General features: G+C 47.2%; 1 protein-coding gene across 1 annotated transcript; it reads right to left on the bottom strand.

Moving 5' to 3' along the window:
* Window positions 1-12,906: 12,906 nt before the first annotated feature.
* On the bottom strand, window positions 12,907-13,314 carry NHLH2 (nescient helix-loop-helix 2). Its single transcript, XM_060142389.1, has one exon. The coding sequence runs from the start codon at window positions 13,312-13,314 to the stop codon at window positions 12,907-12,909; it is 408 nt and encodes a 135-aa protein (XP_059998372.1).
* Between the last annotated feature and the right edge of the window lie 4,069 nt (window positions 13,315-17,383).

Below are 17,383 nucleotides of genomic sequence, written 5' to 3'. Positions count from 1 at the left end.
TAAATCCAGTTGGTGGTGTTACCATCCAGAGAGAAACTATTTCGAGTAATTTTAAAATACAATAAATATGACTATGTATCTCTAGTGGTATATAACCTAAGACAAAAAGAATTACCGGAGGGGAATCTTTGAAACCATCTTTGCAGTTATCTATTCACTTTCTGAATCCTCCTCTTTACCCGTTTAATGACTTTCAAATGTAAGAGGCTAAAACATCCCCTGTGCCCCGATCCCTTTAATTTTATGCAGGAACGCCACATACATTGGAGACACATTTTGGTTTCTCCTGGCTGCACCGTTCACTCTGGTATGGGTCAGAAAGATGAGCAGCAGGTTTGGAAGCCTGGTGGATCCCCACTCAAATCTCACCTCCTGCTCTGGGAAGAGAGTAGAACTCCAGGCAGCATTGTTAGATCTACAGTTCAGATCACCATACTTTGCCTCTTAATTTCCTTGAAACTGATTCTCTTTGACCTTTCTTTAATCTTTCCCGATTTGGATCCCAGGATGTGGCTTCCTCCTTTTTTTTGTTCACACTGTGGGCTTGGCCAGGCTGCACTTCTCTTCATGTTTATCAACAGCTGAGAATATCATCACCTGTGCTTATACAGTCGATACCGGTACTAATGGGCAAGGCTTCTGGACTAGTGTTTGTATTGCAGGGGGAGGGGAGGGGAGAGGGCCACGAAGACACTAAGTTGCTGCACACTGCTGCGTTTGGGTAAGAAAGCCTGGGTGGGGTGGGGCAAGTGGTGGAAGAGAAGGGTTTCCAAACAGCAGCCTGTTACATACCACCTTGAGATTATTTCCTCCTTTTAAAATCATAATTATTATGTGAATGTTTTCACGTGTTAGCTGTGCCTTTCCTCCAAGGAGCTGGAGACTGGCCCCTTCTGCAAAACCCATTGTGCTTTGCTTCCAGAGGCCATCTCCTATAGTGTCACCACCTCTTTGAGGGGCACACCTCCAAGAGATACAGATCGTCCAATAGAAGAGAAAACCTGATAAAAATTCCCCTGTCCTTTGTACTAGAAAATAATTTTAGCGTCACACTCTGTCCATCTGGACATCATTAATATTGTCAACCACTCCCTTCAGTAGCTTTTAATGTCTAAATAATTACTCCCTGTGGCCAGAATCCGACATGATGTCACTCCCCTCCTGATTTGCATTTCATAGATAACAGACAGCTTGGGAATTACAGGAGGCTTTGTGAGCTGTTCTGAAACCCTAACACTCCCACCATCACCTCAATCACATCACGTCCCCTCCTCTAAATCTGTCACCCAACGGTGCAACCTTCCCCCAGTCAATTACCCTTTTCCTTCCATTACACCGTCACTGGTTCTGTCTATACCAAGCTCATCATCCTGATTGATAACTGGAAACAGAGTTGACTAATCGGGACATTTCAATGCTTTGCTTGATGCGGGCATCCTTAACAGGAATTTTGCCTTTTCATTCCTGTGTGTGAGAACACCTCCTCCCAATACATTCATCACTTTTTCACTTGGTAGTTGCACCTCTTTTCAGACACACAGCTGCCCACCCAGGGAGAGCCTAATGTCTGGGCACAGGCTCCTCTATTCTCCTCCTGGGTGTCTTCCAGGTCATCCTTTTGTCCCCTTTTCCCTCACCCAGATGTGGACAAGCAGAAATGCTTCTCAGGAAGCCAGGTAAGAGTGAGGCCAGGAGGTGGGCTGTCAGGAAACAGAAAGTTGTTCTCTTTTTGAATATTTACTTGTTTTCCTTTTTACCTCTTTTCACATTTTTCCCCTTTAATTTCTCCTTTTCTTCCCCCATCTCTTGGCCTCCCTCTTCCCAGTTAGTTATTTTCCTCCTCCACGTCTAGGTTCGGCCTTTGTCTACACAATAGCAAGCATCTGGGTGTACGGTGCGAACATGCTGTCAAATACGCAGATGTTTCCAAACATCTGGGCAGTTTGGCACCCCGCAGCAACAACAGCTGGATACTGGAATTAATTTCTTACTTTTCAGTCATCACCTGACATCGGATGGACAGGGTCTTACCAGCCACAACCTGAGCACAGCCCATTATCTGCGAGCAATTCTTTTCTCCTCTCAGGGAATTATCTCTGTCAATCATTTCATTGTTGAAGAAAAGGGGAAGAAACGTGTCTCTTCTTGGGCCTGCAGTACATCATCACTCTATGCCTCAGTTCTTTTCTTATTGAAAGAGCTAGTGGGAGCTGACAATTGCTTTGACCTTTCCCACCCCAGAGGCAGGAAGAAGAAAGGGTAAGACATGTGAAACATGGTTTTCTCCACACAAGTCTGGAGAATTTGACAAGAACTTGTTTCTTATTAGAACCACTCTATCTGGTTTGAGGTTTCCCCGACTCCCCCCATTCTCTCTTGTATTCTTGGTACCACTCTATGAGAGAAAGCAAAATGATGACACTTTATTATTCCTGTCCATGGTGTTTCATGAAAGGCCCACGTTATCTGTTTGCATTTTTCTCAGGCAGCTTAGAAAAACATTGCTCTGCCACACTGGGGCCTTCAGGAGAAGGCCCTAGAGTCTCTAGACGCTGCCCCAGACAGCAAAGTGTTCACATTATCTCTGCTTATCTCTGGCGTCCTCAAAGTGACTTCCAAATGTTAATGAAGCTGCAGGATGTCACCAGGGTAGAATCAGCATTATCTCTCTCTACCACTGCCCCCTCTGGCTCTCTCGCTGCAGGACAAATCCCTGCAGAGGTGCAGTAGCTGTGCCCACCCAGGGCTACAATCACAGAGGTGCATCTGTGTCTACACCTGCAAATTGGTGTGGCTTAATTAGAGAGAGAGAGTGTGTGTGTGTCTCTTTTCAGGAGATTTGGTGGAATAGAGACTCAGCCCCCAAATCAGTGCAGTCAGAAAATATATCAGTCAATTTAGTGAAAACCAGTTCTAGCCTGAGTGTTGGTCGGAGCCGCGTAGACGCGGCCAAAGTGGCCGCAGAGCGCGGCAGATCAGTGAAGAGCCTGGGGTCGCAGGCCCACACCGCATCCCCAGGGTGGCAGTGTCTCCCTGCTCCACATCCCCGGCGCTGGCCAGGCTCCTCAGGAGGCAAGCAGAGTGTCCTCTCCCCTCCCCCGCCTCCCCCTTCCTCCCTCCCTCCCATCACCCGTCCTCTCCCTCCCTCCACCTTCTCCCAGAGGAGGTGACAGACGGGCCTGTAATTTGGTTCCATTCGCTCGACTGGAGCAACACCTGCCCCCCTCCCCTGGGATGCGAGGGTCTCATCCCAAACCATGCAAGCAGCCAAAGACAAATCTGGGCCCACATGCAAATACGACAGCACAGGGGCAGCAGCGCGGCCTGCAGCTCAGCCACTCGCCGCATTCTGCCCACAGACCAAGAACATCAAAGCCCGCTTGAGGTTCCAGCCACTAAAAATCATTAGTTTTAAAAAAGTAATCATTAGCGATTGTAGTAAGTCATATCTCCTCCCGCTCACACCACAAGACACTAAAACGAAGTGGCTGCCACTGGAGGTCCTGATAGCTAAGTTCCGAAATAGAGGGACAGGGGAATTGAGATATGTAGATGTGACAGCCCTAGACCACTGGTGGTCTGTCACACCCACGACACAGTAGATGTTCCATTCCTGGATGGGCTCATTTTCTTCGTGTAAATGTTCAGTGCCCACACACAGCCTCCCTAGTAAGAACACTCATTTCTTTTTTCCATTTATCAAGAATTGGACCAGGACGCTAACCACTAGGCTTTTCTGAACATTTTCCAAAGTCTAAAGTGTTGTCAGGATGGTCCCGCTAGAGTGACTCGTTCTGGCTTGTCCTGAGGCTTGATGCAGACCAATAAGGTGCGGTGCTGTCAGTCCCCAATCCTCTACAGCCACACTCAGAACATGCCCTGCCTGTATGCCTTGTCACCTGATCCCCATCTTTGCGACACTGAGGTCTCTCAACAGGAGAGGACAAGTCCAGGGGCCCAGGCCAATGTCTAGTCCAGGGCCAAGGCTGCTTCGAAGAGAAAATTTGCTCTTTCAATTGCTGTAGTTTTTTATTTTATGATTTTCACAAAAGAGAAACTTTTGTATTTTTTCCTTCTTTTCAAAGTATAAGCTTTTGAATTTTACTGCCCTTCAGCCTTATTTTCCCATGCAAGTCCTTACTAGCAGCATGACCTTGGCCATGTTACTTGACTTCTCTGTCTCCTGGGGTCTTGTCTGTAACTTAGGAATAAGAGCCCCTGTCTCACTGAGCTGTCGGAGGGTTAAGTGAGTTAATGGGAAGGCGTAGGGTGAGTGCTAAGTGTTTGCAGTTGTTTTTGATGATATTATTATTAGTCACCGGGCTACTAACTACACGCCAGGGCAGACAGCGTGAGGTCGGTGTGGAGAACGAGCACGGGATTGGTGTCAAAGGCTTCTAGGCGGTTCTGGCGCTGAGAGAGTGTGAGACTGGGTGAGTCACTTAACCCCTCAGAGTGTTGGTCGTACCCTGGTGCCAGGCCTGAGGGACTCACAGAGACAGCATGTGTGACAGATTTGTGACCTGAAAGGACGTGCTAGGGGAGCTTGTTACTGTTGTTAGTGGTCCTCAGGCCTTCATAGGTGCTGCTGTCCAGGGGGTCTGGCAGGTCCTCACTCCCGAGTCCCCAGAATGCTTTCTATGCCATGTCACCCCCTCACCCCAGTTCCTCATCCACAGCTAAAAGAATCCATCTGACTTTTTGTTTTTACATCTTTAAAATCGGCCTAAGTTGTGCTCTGGCCATGTGTCCATTCTGTCGTGTTCTAGCGATCCCTTCTCCGTCACCCTGAGCTGTAGCTAGCCAGCCACCAGCCACCAGCTACCCCAGCATGGCCCACACAGCAGCCGTGAGCGTGGAATGGCCTTCTGTGCCGAAGTGGCCAGTTACGTCCATCCATGATGGGGCAGGGGGAGGGTGGCCAGAGGGGCACTCTTGTCCGGTATGTGAGTAAGAGAACATGCCAAAGTTAAGGAGGACAGGGGATGGATTTTTAATATAGAAGGAAGACTACCGGAGAGACAATCCAACTGGCTGGCGAAAAAAGATAATCAGGAAACATGGGTTAGACCAGCTGTGAAATTCCCCTCAAAAATGTAGGTGCTCACTGACAGTATTCAGGAAAAACTATTCATTTTTTTCACTGTAATAATGGCATTTCAGCTTTGTTAAAATAATAAAAGAGTCCCTTAACTTTTAGAGATACTTACTGGTGTATTTATGAATGAAATTGTGTGATATTTGGGATTTGCTTCAAATCGCCCGAAGTGGTAATGAGGAAGCATGGGTAAGTGTACAAAGAAATGTCAGTTGCATTAGAAACCAGTGTACTATCCCCTTAGCTTTGGTAGATGTTCTTAAATCATCCATAAGAGTGTTTTTTGTTTGTTTGTTTATTTTGGTTTTGTTTTTAATGTAGTTGCTCAGAAAGTTCATGCAGATTGATTTTTACTCACCAGGCCCCACTTGACTCGCACCTGAACTAAGGTAACCTCCCCCCTCATCCTCACCTCCCCCTCCAGTGCAGCTCACCTCCCACTGCTCAGGGGATAAGCCCCAGCCCTCATACTGCTCCACAGAATCGCCTCTCGAGGATTTTCTTCCCTCTCTTGCCCTTCCATCAGTCTGACCCTCTCAGGCAGGCAGACCCCAATGTCCTTTTCCTCCTACTTCTCCCATCCTGATTCCAGGTGATCCTAGGGAGTCTGCCCCTTCTCCTCCATCCACCAAATCTTACCACTTTTCCTGTGATTCAAGAAGCTCATGAAATCTTCCCTACTTTTTCTTTCTTTTTTTTTTAATTGAAGTATAGTTGATTTACAATGTTGTGTTAGTTCCAGGTGTACAGCAAAGTGATTCAGATTTATATATATATTTTATTCTTTTTCATATTCTTTTCCATTTTAGGTTAAGATATTGAATATAGTTCTCTGTGCTATACAGTAGGTCCTTGTTGTTTATTTTATATATAGTAGTGTATATCTGCTAATCCCAAACTTCTAATTTATCCCTCCCTACCTGACCCCCTTTCCCCTTTGGTAACCATAAGTTTGTTTTCTGTCTGTGAGTCTATTTCTGTTGTGTAAATAAGTTCATTTGTATCATTTCTTCAGATTCCACATATAAGTGATGTCATATGGTATTTGTCTTTCTCTGTCTGACTTCACTTAGTATTATAATCTCTAGGTCCATCCACGATGACACAAATGGCATTATGAACTCTTCCCTTTTCTTGGTATATTTCTGGAATGATTAGCAAGGAGATGAGGAACCTCCCTCCTGACCCAGAAATACTTAGCAAAATTCATTAGGAAATTTCAACAATTTCTCTCTTCATTACCTCAAAAAGAATTTAACTATTTAACTTTTGAAAAAGTTATCTGCCATAAGAGCTAATACAGAAAATGCTATTGAGATCTGAAGGTGCACTGGATATGTTCTAAGTGATTTATGTGAATTAACTTAATTAATCCTCCTAATAAAGCTACAGGGTAGGTACTACTATCACCCCCCACCCCATTTTACAGGTGAGAAACCTGAGGCACAGAATTAAGTAATTTTTCAAGGCCACAGCTAGTTAGTAGGAGATCCGGAGTTCACAGCATGGGAAAAACCAAGATGATAAAAGAAAAGGCATTGGCCAGGCCTCCCACATGGAGTGGAGTAGGATTCTCAGACCTGTACATAACTTTAGATGCGTATGTTTATGGTCTATTCTGTGGATTCCTATTTACTTACCTATGATGTTTTCTGTTTTATAGGACAGGGATTATTACTGTCTGACTTTCTGTAGAGTTAATCATGTGTCATATGCAGATGAATACAGTTGGTAGAGACCACAAATCATGAATACATAAATGAATTATGAATGTATTATTATTTTTAGCTTCTCTCATACAGCTTCCTATGCATACTATAAATACAAAGTTAATAATAATCGTTCACATTTATCAAGCACTTACTATGTTCTTCCTGCTCTGGAAACACTCTGCCTTATCCCATGGAAGCCTCACAGCAGCATTTGAGAAAGGTGCATGCATTGTCCCATCCCACACATTTGAAAAGGAAGGAAATACAGTCACATGTTCAACATCATACATTTTTTTTTTTTTTTTGGCGGTACGCGGGCCTCTCACTGTTGTGGCCTCTCCCGTTGCGGAGCACAGGCTCTGGACGCGCAGGCTCAGCGGCCATGGCTCACGGGCCCAGCCGCTCCGCGGCACGTGGGATCTTTCCAGACCAGGGCACGAACCCGCGTCCTCTGCATCGGCAGGAGGAATCTCAACCACTGCGCCACCAGGGAAGCCCAACGTCATACATTTAGAGTAAGTTAGAGCCAGGGTCTGAACCTGGCCCCAGAGTTTTAGGTCTCAAACACAGGGATGGGAGAAAGATAAGTTCTGGCATAATGACGATTGTACCTGGGATTCAGAGAGCAGAGCAGCTCACGCTGCCCAAGGAAATTGAGGAGAGTTTTGTAAAGTGGTTACACTTGAGTTGGGTGACAATGGCATCGTTGGAATTTTCTGGGCAAAGATAAAGTTGGAGGAGAGCATTCTAGGCAGAGAGAAAACAAGTAGAGGTTATAAAGGACAGGCATCTCCAGGGAAGTGAGGAAATCTGAATTTGGCAGGAACACTTAACTTCAAGGAAAGTGGCTGAAGGTGATGCTAGAGAGGATCTGAAACAAGGTTGTGAAAGATTTCTGTGCCCAGAGAAAGAATTGGAGTTTTATTTTTTTATAGGCATTGAAGAGTCAAGAAAAATGTCCAGGCAAGGGGTGGTGTGCAGTGTGAGGATGGGCCTTGATGTGCAGAGGCGTGTGGATGGGGGAGGCTGAGGAGTCAGGCTCACCCGTGTGGTGGTGAAGAGTAGTACCATGGACAGTGTCAGCGCCAGACTCCTGCAGGAGGGGCTGATTCAGGACTGCCACTAGCCCGCAGTGTCTTCCCAAGAGTTTAGCCCCAAGTCAGGGCACATGCTTGACCCGGCAAGCGGAACAGAGGCTCAGTCTTAGCCTCCACGTGGCCCCTTGGTTTGGTAGCTGGTGCGTGCACTGCAGATCCTGCACTCCTTTGGTATGTCTGATCTGAAGCTTCCCCTGATCACATGGGTGGAGAGATGGGGTGCAGGAGCTAAGGGTGGGGGTATGTGCATGGCCCCGCCGTCCCTCTGGCAAAGGAAAGCCATGGAGTATGATGGGTAAGAGCAGGGGTTTTGATGAACTGACAAACATGACTTTGTGACCCTGGGCAAGTTATTTTATTTCTCTAAGCCTCATGCTCCTCATATGTTAAATGGAGACAAAAGTACCTACTGCATTGGGTTGTTGTGAGTTAAATGAGATCATGCCTGCAAAGCACTTAACTCGGTAAGCACATAGTATACACTCAATACATGTTAGCTATTAATATTTCTACCACTACCAGTACTGAATGAGATAGCCCTTCTAAGCCCAGAAAAAGTGTATCAGCTGTGCACATGTTCACATTAGCTGTCCCCACTCCCCTAACTCCTGCTGCCCTGAACCTCCATGGGAGGAAGACAGGCATCCAGAAACAGAAAGCAGCGATGGGAACTGGATAAATCCCAGTGTTACAGAGATCGGCTCTGTCTACTAACCTCATCATAGCATCAGGCGATGCTTGTTCAAGGGGCAGGGCCACTGGAGGAAGCCCCAGGAACAGGGTTCATGTGGGAAGCAGGCATTCCCGGCCCCAGCCCTCCACCTCCACTCAGCCTCATTTCTTTCTGTACCCATTTCCCCTGACCTCAGGCTGCTCTTCCTTTCCCGTTGCATCCCACCACCCACGCCCTCTGCCGCTGCTCCTCCCGTTCTCTTCCCCATGCAAGGGAAGGGTTTTTTGTTTGGGGTTTTTTTGCCCAGAGCTTTTTTTTTTTTCTTACGGCACGCGGGCCTCTCACTGTTGTGGCCTCTCCCGTTGCGGAGCACAGGCTCCGGACGCGCAGGCTCAGCGGCCATGGCTCAGGGACCCAGCCGCTCCGCGGCATGTGGGATCTTCCCGGACCGGGACACGAACGAACCCGCGTCCCCTGGATCGGCAGGCGGACTCTCAACCACTGCGCCACCAGGAAAGCCCTTGCCCAGAGCCTTTGCCCCTTTTCTCTGGATGTCTCCGAACAGTGGCAGATGTGAGGGGACATTTGGGCATAGAAATATGCAGCCCAGATGTCCTTATCAGCTGGGCCAGGTGGGGCTGAGTTTTCTGGGGAGCAGCAATGTCCTGGTGAGTTGCTGGGCAGTGGGGACAGAGAGCAAAAGGGGTGAGGAGTAGTTGGAGGAACTGGAGTTGGTCCCAGGTCTGCCTACAGAGGGAGCAAGCTGGGGGTGAAGGGTGAGGCTGCTGCCAGTGGGGAATGGTGAGTGATCCCCAAGAGCTGTGTTGGTGGCCTGAGCACAGGTCAGGTTAACAGGATGCTAGAAGAAAGGGCACGAGGGGCAGCAATTGTGGAGGCTGCTGGTTAGGCAGAGCTAGGTGGCTACTCAGAGGTTTCCTCCTCAGAGAGGCCTTTCCCGACAGCTCTATCTAAAATAATACCCTCCAACAGCACCCTCAGCTGCCATTCTCTATTTCCTTACCTTGCTTTATTTTTCTTCATAGCCTTGAGCAATACCTGAAGTTAACTATTATTTATTGTCGTCAGTGTACTGCTCTTCTCCAGTAGACTTTGTCTCATCTGTTGCTCTATTTTTAGCACCTAGAACAATGCCTGGTACACAGTAGGTCCTCAATAAATATTTGCTGAATGTCAGACTGAGTGATCGCCATCATCATTATTCGGAGAAAACTCTACTGCCTTACGTATGGCTGAGTACTCAGAGTCCCTGCCACGTGCTAGGGAGCAGCCAGTCACCCTCTGGTCCAGCAGAGCGCCACAGTGTTGCCCTTCTTTTTGGGGGCTGCTCACAAGCCTCGGATTTGAAGTGACATTGCAAAGATCCTCTCCTGAGATCCCGTGGGCTGTGTACCTGGGAAGGGATGTTGCCCTTTGTCCACGTCTGCCCTACGTCCAACTCCAAGGGCAAGGGACTTAGTCTAGAGAGGGGAGTTAATAGGCTCCTCCTAGCTGTCAGAGGGAGGACTGTGTTGGTCAGTTGGAAGTTGGGCTCATAAACCAGAAAAGGGAGGCTAGAAGTTGACTTCGTTTCCTTGGCAAAGGAGCAGGGCTGATTTCTCTGCCCTACAACAGAGAAGTGCTATTAGGACGTAGAGTAGCTACCTCACCACACTCCTTGAGGTAGGAAGGGAGACCTGCAAACACTCAGTCCAAAGGTAGTGTGTGTGCAGGCCGAGCAACTAACCACTGCTGCAGGGACCACAACTTGGTCCAGATACAAGGCCAAAGAAGCCACCATTATTTTTCATATCCTAGGAAGTGCTCTCCTCAGCTGAAGAAGAGAATGAAGTCTCCCTGATCAGGTATCTGTGAACCTGACTACAAGAAAAAATGAAAAATTCTCAGAATCCCAGATATTTTATAGCTATAAAACCAAGCACCCACATAGTTGCGTTTTTTACTTTGCAACCAGAGATGTGGTGTGATATGGACTCACAGTTGATAATATTCTCTCTATGTGTGTGTACATATACACATATAGATAGTCTTTAAGTTACTCGTGTCTTCTGCTTATAGACAGAGTACTCCACATTTTTATATTAAGTATAGGCTTTTGTAGATAACATTCTTCATATCTCCAGGTTGGTCCAGGGTTTAGTTGTCTTTTCTTGTTTGCAGATGTCATGTCCTAAATCTATGTCCTGATTAGATGTCTGAGTGCTATAGTACAATAGTGAAATGCACCTTGTTCTTAATAAGTGCCATGAGGACTTAGAGTCATCATCTTGGGGTCTTCTCATTTTCATTAAGTAGCCATGGGACTTAGTGCAGGGCATATAAACTCTTTGGACCCCAGTTTCCCAACTCTAATTTGAAGAGATTGGGTTAGTTACTGAATTTGCTTTTAAAGCAAAAGAATCTATGATTCAAGCAATGTTTTTATAAAAACACTGATCATCTTTTTTCTTCATTGAGAGAAACATGATTTCTGTCACCATCATATGTGGGGCATCTATTTATAGACTGATCAGCGTCCAACTTGAGGAAGAACATCAAATATCTCAGTACATGTCAAGATTTGGTTTTGTTGTTTTCTAATTTTAGCTCCTTTCTGAGGAATTGAGTCCATTAAGATATTTCTTGCTCAGCCAGTATGTTCATTATTTTTAGACAGTATGCTTAAAATAAAGGAGATGACTTTATTTGATACCTTTATTTATATGCAAAACAGCGCACCATTCATGAGATATGAAAAACTCGTCAGATAGAAACCAGATTATATCTATTTTCACTACAAAATATTGCATTATATAAAGCAACAGAGACACAAAAAAACCCTGAAAAAGACTAAATTCTTTGGATAGCAGATGTGGGTTTTTTTTTTTTTCCCCTTGTCTCTAAAATACACTCCTTGTTTTAAGAGTTTCACAGCTGAGAACATGAAACATTTTCAGGTTATAGACTTTTCTTTTTGGTTGTCACAGAGGAAAGTAGTTCTGAATTCTTTTTTTTTTTTTTTAGGAAAATAACTTAATTTCCTAAAATCATCCCACACACAAACATCACACACACACAAAGAAGCTACTCTCCTTATAAACGGTTTGCAAAGTACTTTTCAGACATAACTACAGATAAGGATAACAACACTTACTTTTTTAAAAAAACTATAACAGTGAAGTGCTAGTGTTGCTGATCTCACAACAAAAGAACCTTTCAGGAACAAACATCTTAATATATAAAATATGCTTAGAAACAGGGAGATGTGGGAAATTTGTTATACAAGTGCAATATAATTAGAGCAAAAAGAAAGACCACAGTATAATCTCAACAAACACGTAAAAAGTTAGACATAATTATTCCACAGGAGAAAGTGTAAACACTTGACTATAAATAAATTGGCACAGAGTGTCCAAAGAAAAATTATCACCACTCTGAAAAATAAGTGTCTTGAAAAAAATACTCTACTCGTTCTAACATAAATAAAAATAGGTTGTCTCTTCTAACTGCACCTATGGGTCCACATGTTTAAGGTCACAAATAGATGCTTTTGGATATATAAAGGGGCACTTCGCCTGAAAAAGCAATCAGATATTAAATTTTCCATTTAAATATGGATATTCCTGTCTACATTAGCGTCAGACCTTGGGGTTTAAAAATCTCACCAAACTCAAATCTTCCCACAATATCTGTTTGTTCTCAATGTATCTTTTTAACCTTACCATATGTTCTAGGCTTGTCTGTTTTACTTGGATTCTAATATAATCTTTCTTTTCACAACGGATCAGAAAGTTTCCTGTTCCACCTTTCTGTGTCTTGAATCTCTGCCCTGGAGGAGATTCCCTCCCCTCCCCTCATGATGTTTGGTGATTTGTCAGTTAGAAAAAATCCAGATAGTCTAAAGTTAGAAGCCCAGACTCTGAGCTTCTGCCCTCATTCTTTCAAAACATGAAGATCTGTGGGAGATGAATGTAGGAGAACTCAGTCTCCAGTGAGCTAAAGCAACAACCCCTAAAGGGATCCTAACACGTGGAGGGGAGGCCTGGAGGCCACTCATCTCGGTGCCTCCAGGAGGTTCGCCTTGCCTGGAAAATGCTCCCTACAAGCCCCAGGGCTCGCCAGACAACCCCACCCTTCTGGAGTCGGAAACCTTCCAGAGTCGCCCTGCCGACCGGAGAGAACACGGTGCGAGCCTCCTACCCGGTCCAAGGTCGTGGCGGCGGCCGTCCCGCTGCGCCACCGCTTCCTCCTCCATCGCCGCGGCGGCCGCCCGGGTTGGCCGCGTTTCACCCACTCCCGGCCAGGCGGCCCCGCGCCGCGACCCCGGCCCTACACATCCAGGACGTGGTTGAGATAGGAGATGTAGCAGATGGCCAGGCGCAGGATCTCGATCTTGGACAGCTTCTTGTCCGGGGGCAGCGTGGGCAGCAGTTTGCGGAGCTCGGCGAAGGCCAGGTTGAAGGCCTCCACGCGGATGCGCTCGCGGGTGGCGTGGGCCGAGCGGTACTTGGCCGTGGCTCGCCGGCGGCGGCGCTTCTCCTCGCGGCTCAGCTGCTGCGGGTGCGGGTAGAGCGCGGCCCGGCTGCCGCCCTTGCCGTCGCCTTCGGCCTCCTCCACCGGCTCCAGGTCCGACACGCTGCCCAGCACCTTGGCGTCCGCGCCACCCAGCGACTCCGGGTCCGAGGGCGCCGAACTGGGGTGGTCCGAGTCGGCGGCTTGGTCTGGACTCAGCATCATTTTGGAAACTGAGGGGGAGTCAGAAAAGCGATCAATAAAAGGAATGGGGGTCTTCTGATAGGAGCGAGAGCGGGCGAGGGCCTAGCCTGCCGGGCCTCCGCGCGGCCCGGGCCGCCTCCCCAAGGCAGGACGGCGAGCTCCGAGGAGCGGACCCCGCGGGGAGGGAGCGCGCCGAGGCAGGCAGGCCCGAGAGCCGAGCCCTGCGCCACCGCCCGGCTCGGGAGCCAGCGAGGCCTCTCCTTGGCCCAGGCCGCATCCTGGACCTGACACCGAGGCCTGCAGGAGACCCACACCGGCCTGCGGGCCTGCTCCGGGGAACGACCGCAGGCCTGCGAGGCCGCTCCTGGGTTTTGTGCTTCCTTCGGCTAAATACAACTCGGCCATTCCGCCTCCCTTACTTCTTCTCCGACCCTGACAAACGAATGAATCCGAACGACGAATCCATCTGGGGTTTGCGGGGGGGCGCGGAGACGCGGAGCGCGCTTCCCGCCCCGAGGGCCTGGGGCGAAGCAGCCGGAGAACTGGGTGCCCGCGGGCTGCCCGCGGGTCTGGGGCGCGGGGCGGCCGGGACTCCAGAGGAACCCAGCCCCGAGCGCGGACGGAGAGCAGGCGTCCCGGAGCGGGAAGGCTTCCCCGTACCCCTCGCGCTTCTCCGAAATAATAGATGACTAAACAAACGTGGAGGCGCCTTTCAACAGCAAATGGACTCTCATGCCCTCGCAGGCTCCCGAAGCACCATCTGTCACGCAGACAGCCACACACATCGGGGACCTAGGGACACGGCGACGTGGGATAAGACAATGCTCCCGCAGTCTGCCGACCACCTCCCGGGAATAGGTCGGCGGCCGGGTGGCTGCGGAAGGAGAGGCTGGGGAGGGAAGGGAAGGGCCGGGGAAAGGCGGGAGCCGCGCCTGCTGCCCCGGCCCGAGCTGCATCCCCGCCCGCAAAGTTTGGTGCTCTGGGGCCCGGAGTCGGGAGCCCTCAGCTGTCCCCGGGCGGCCTGGCCGAGGCCGAGCTAGCCCGTCCTCAGCCTTTCTCTGATGCGATCCGAGAAAGGCCTCCTTGCCCGGCTCCTCCCGGACGCCTGGAGGACCAGCCCCGATCGCGCCCATCCGGGGAGGGGGCCGCTCCCAGCCGTGGGGCTTCGAGGAAATTCGGGCTTCGAGAAAGGGTCCGGCAGGCGGGGAGGCACCTGCGGGGGCTAAGCGCACCGATCGCGGGCACCGGGAGGGAGGACCAGGCTGCGAGCCCCGGGCCCTAGTGTGCCGCTGGAGGGATGCTCGCTGGAAGAGAGATCGAGTCGGCGACGTGCGGCAGCGTTTGCTCCTAGACAAAAGCGGGGGCTGTGCTCTCCGCTCCCAGCACCGCACTTGCTTAGGAGCGAATTTGGCTCCAAGGCAGCTTTCATTTCCCTGTGAGGAAAACAAGTCCTCTAAGGCAAAATAAAAACAAACGCTCCAAGTGAAATACATGTGACTCCCTGTGGGCTTTTCACGGATACGTTTATAAGTAGAACAACTTGCAGCTACACCTTCGCCTTGAAAGGGTATAAATAAATAGGCGAGTAATGGAAAATCACAATAAATCACAACATAGTTGTAGTTCGGATAAAAAGTTCCCGGCTTGCCCTCGAAGCATGATAAATTCTTCTCCAGATATCTTTTTAAAATATTCGTAAATAGCATGTCGTGTATGCATTTTGTTTTTTTCAGCCATTCACTGAAACACATCTATAAATGCGATATGAATCATCTAACTTAGTTCCAAGCTGGAAAAAAAAATCATTTAAAGGAGGCTTACCTTGTAAAAGCCTTTTCGATAATCTTTTCTCCAATCTTTTAGAGTTAAAATCCCAGGGAATAGCAGGGAGAAATTCCGAAATATATTAGAAGCAGCAAATATTTATTACATTCAAAAATGAAAAAGCAGCTGTCATCTCGCTGGTGTCCACAGCGAGGGACGATAATATCTCAGGATGTGGACGATATGAATGATTGTTCACTTAGTTGATAGATCAAAAACGGCTTTTCCTTTTAATTGTTCTCAAACATTTCGGGAAATTCGTTGTTGATTTTTTTTAAAACGATGTGTTGAAAAGTCTCGTGCCTCTTTTCCTCTTCTAGATCTCTATAAATAACAAAAGAGATGCAGAGATAAACACAATCACATCAAAGGGCTGATTCCTCCACTTTCTAATAGCGGAAGAATCAATAAGAAAGATGGCTAAGATAAGATTCCGCTCCTGTAGAACGCCTTTCCTTCCCTTAATACGACTGAGCAGAAACTGGGAAGTGCAAGGCAGAGATGCAATCTTGCTCAGAAGTAATTATTATTTTTTTTTTTTGAGATAAGGCTTTGTTCAGCTGATGTCTCCCCAGTTCTCAGGAACACAATACTGTAACTCGGAGCTTAGCTTGCCTCTTCCTCTTCCCTGATTTACTTGTATGTTGTATAAACAGACACATATTTCCAGTTTCAAAGTCTTTCAAGGCTTGGTTACATCTCCCACCCCCACCCCCTCCTTTCTTTACCTTGTAGCAAAATATATATAGTCAGTGGCTTGGAGATGTTTGGAGAAAGGTTGGTGAAAAGTGAACGTCTCCCGGAGTAACAGTGACAGGGAAGCGGAGAAAGACGCGAGAGGGTGGGAGAGCCAGAGCAAAGAGGCAGAGATGAGTGTGTGGCTTCTTGGCTCTCCTGGTACCAATTGATTCAGCCTGGAGATGGTGGAAGAGATAAAGGCTTAAGAAGGGGGATGGAATTTTTTTCCCTAAATTGATATTTAATGGGAAATCCTATTGGACAGAAACCTGGACATGAGTCACTTAATTGGACTTGACATCTGTCACAGTGTGGGAGTTTTCACAGCCCAAATATTTTAGCAGATCAGATTCCCACTGAATCTGTGCCATAAAATATAACAGTTGAAAGCAGTCCATGATAGAAACCTTAGCCTCTAATCAGAAGCTCTAGCCATAATCAGGTTATTTCTCTTTTTCAGATTATTGATGCAATATTTAAGTGCAAATAAACAACATATTGACTATGGAAAAATTCTCCTGGCACATTATAAAACCAATATCTTCCCTTAAAGTTTAGGATAATGCTTGTGTCCAGAACATGGAAATATATACTATATATGGTGCTACAATAAATATATTCAGATATGCAACAGCTAACATTTATTTGTAATCATTTACATTTTAAAAGACACTTCAACAAGGTTTGATTAAGCATATTCATATTTTTGAGAGATATCCTGCCACTGGACTAATTTTCCCATATATGATAAGAACCTTTCAATAGATTAAGTCATTGCTGAAATTGAGAACAGAATCCAGGTATTGTAATTTCAAGGATCAATATATGAGACCGTTCTACTTTTCTGAATATGTTTGTTTTTCTCTTCACCCACTCATTCATTAAACTTAAAATATGGCATGCTACATGTGTTTTATTGCAGTTCATTCTTGCTTATCTTAACATGCGAATATTTAGCTGTGTGGCAGTGCATTGGGCCAGGACATAAACACTCACAAATCATCAGTGTATTCCAGCACATAATACCTTTGCCTTACATGACCCCACAGCCCTGAATTTATATGCCTTATGACAAAAGGGAAAATCTAGTTCAACTATTGGGCCACTTTATAGAGATACTGTTAGTCACCATCAATTGCATATTATTTGTAATCATTTTAGCTTTTTTGATTGTGCAAGTTTAAAAGAAATAAAAGAGTATTGCAGCCTTACCCCCCAACCTCCCCAGTCCCTGAGGTAGCACTTGTGGAGAGAAAAGTCCTCGCTTTCCCTCCTTGATCAATTTTGCCTTAAAAATGGGTTTTATCATCAGGGGAGGGGGTTGACCAGCTCGCCCCTAGGAGTGACACTCTGGTTTCCTCATGGCTGTCACCATTCCTGTTTGCCTTTGCACGCATTTGTCATCCTGTGGGAGAGTCCTGGACAAGAATGGGGGAGAGCACGGAGTGCCTCCACAGATAATGGGCACCAGCATTTTCCAGCCTTGCCTCTGTCCAGTCCTGGCACAGAAGTATATTTACATATCCCA

This window comes from Lagenorhynchus albirostris, chromosome 2 (assembly GCF_949774975.1).
Source record: "Lagenorhynchus albirostris chromosome 2, mLagAlb1.1, whole genome shotgun sequence".
Lineage (NCBI taxonomy): Eukaryota > Metazoa > Chordata > Mammalia > Artiodactyla > Delphinidae > Lagenorhynchus > Lagenorhynchus albirostris.
Note: the sequence above shows the minus strand (reverse complement) of the source record. Positions and strands in the feature narration are given on the sequence as shown.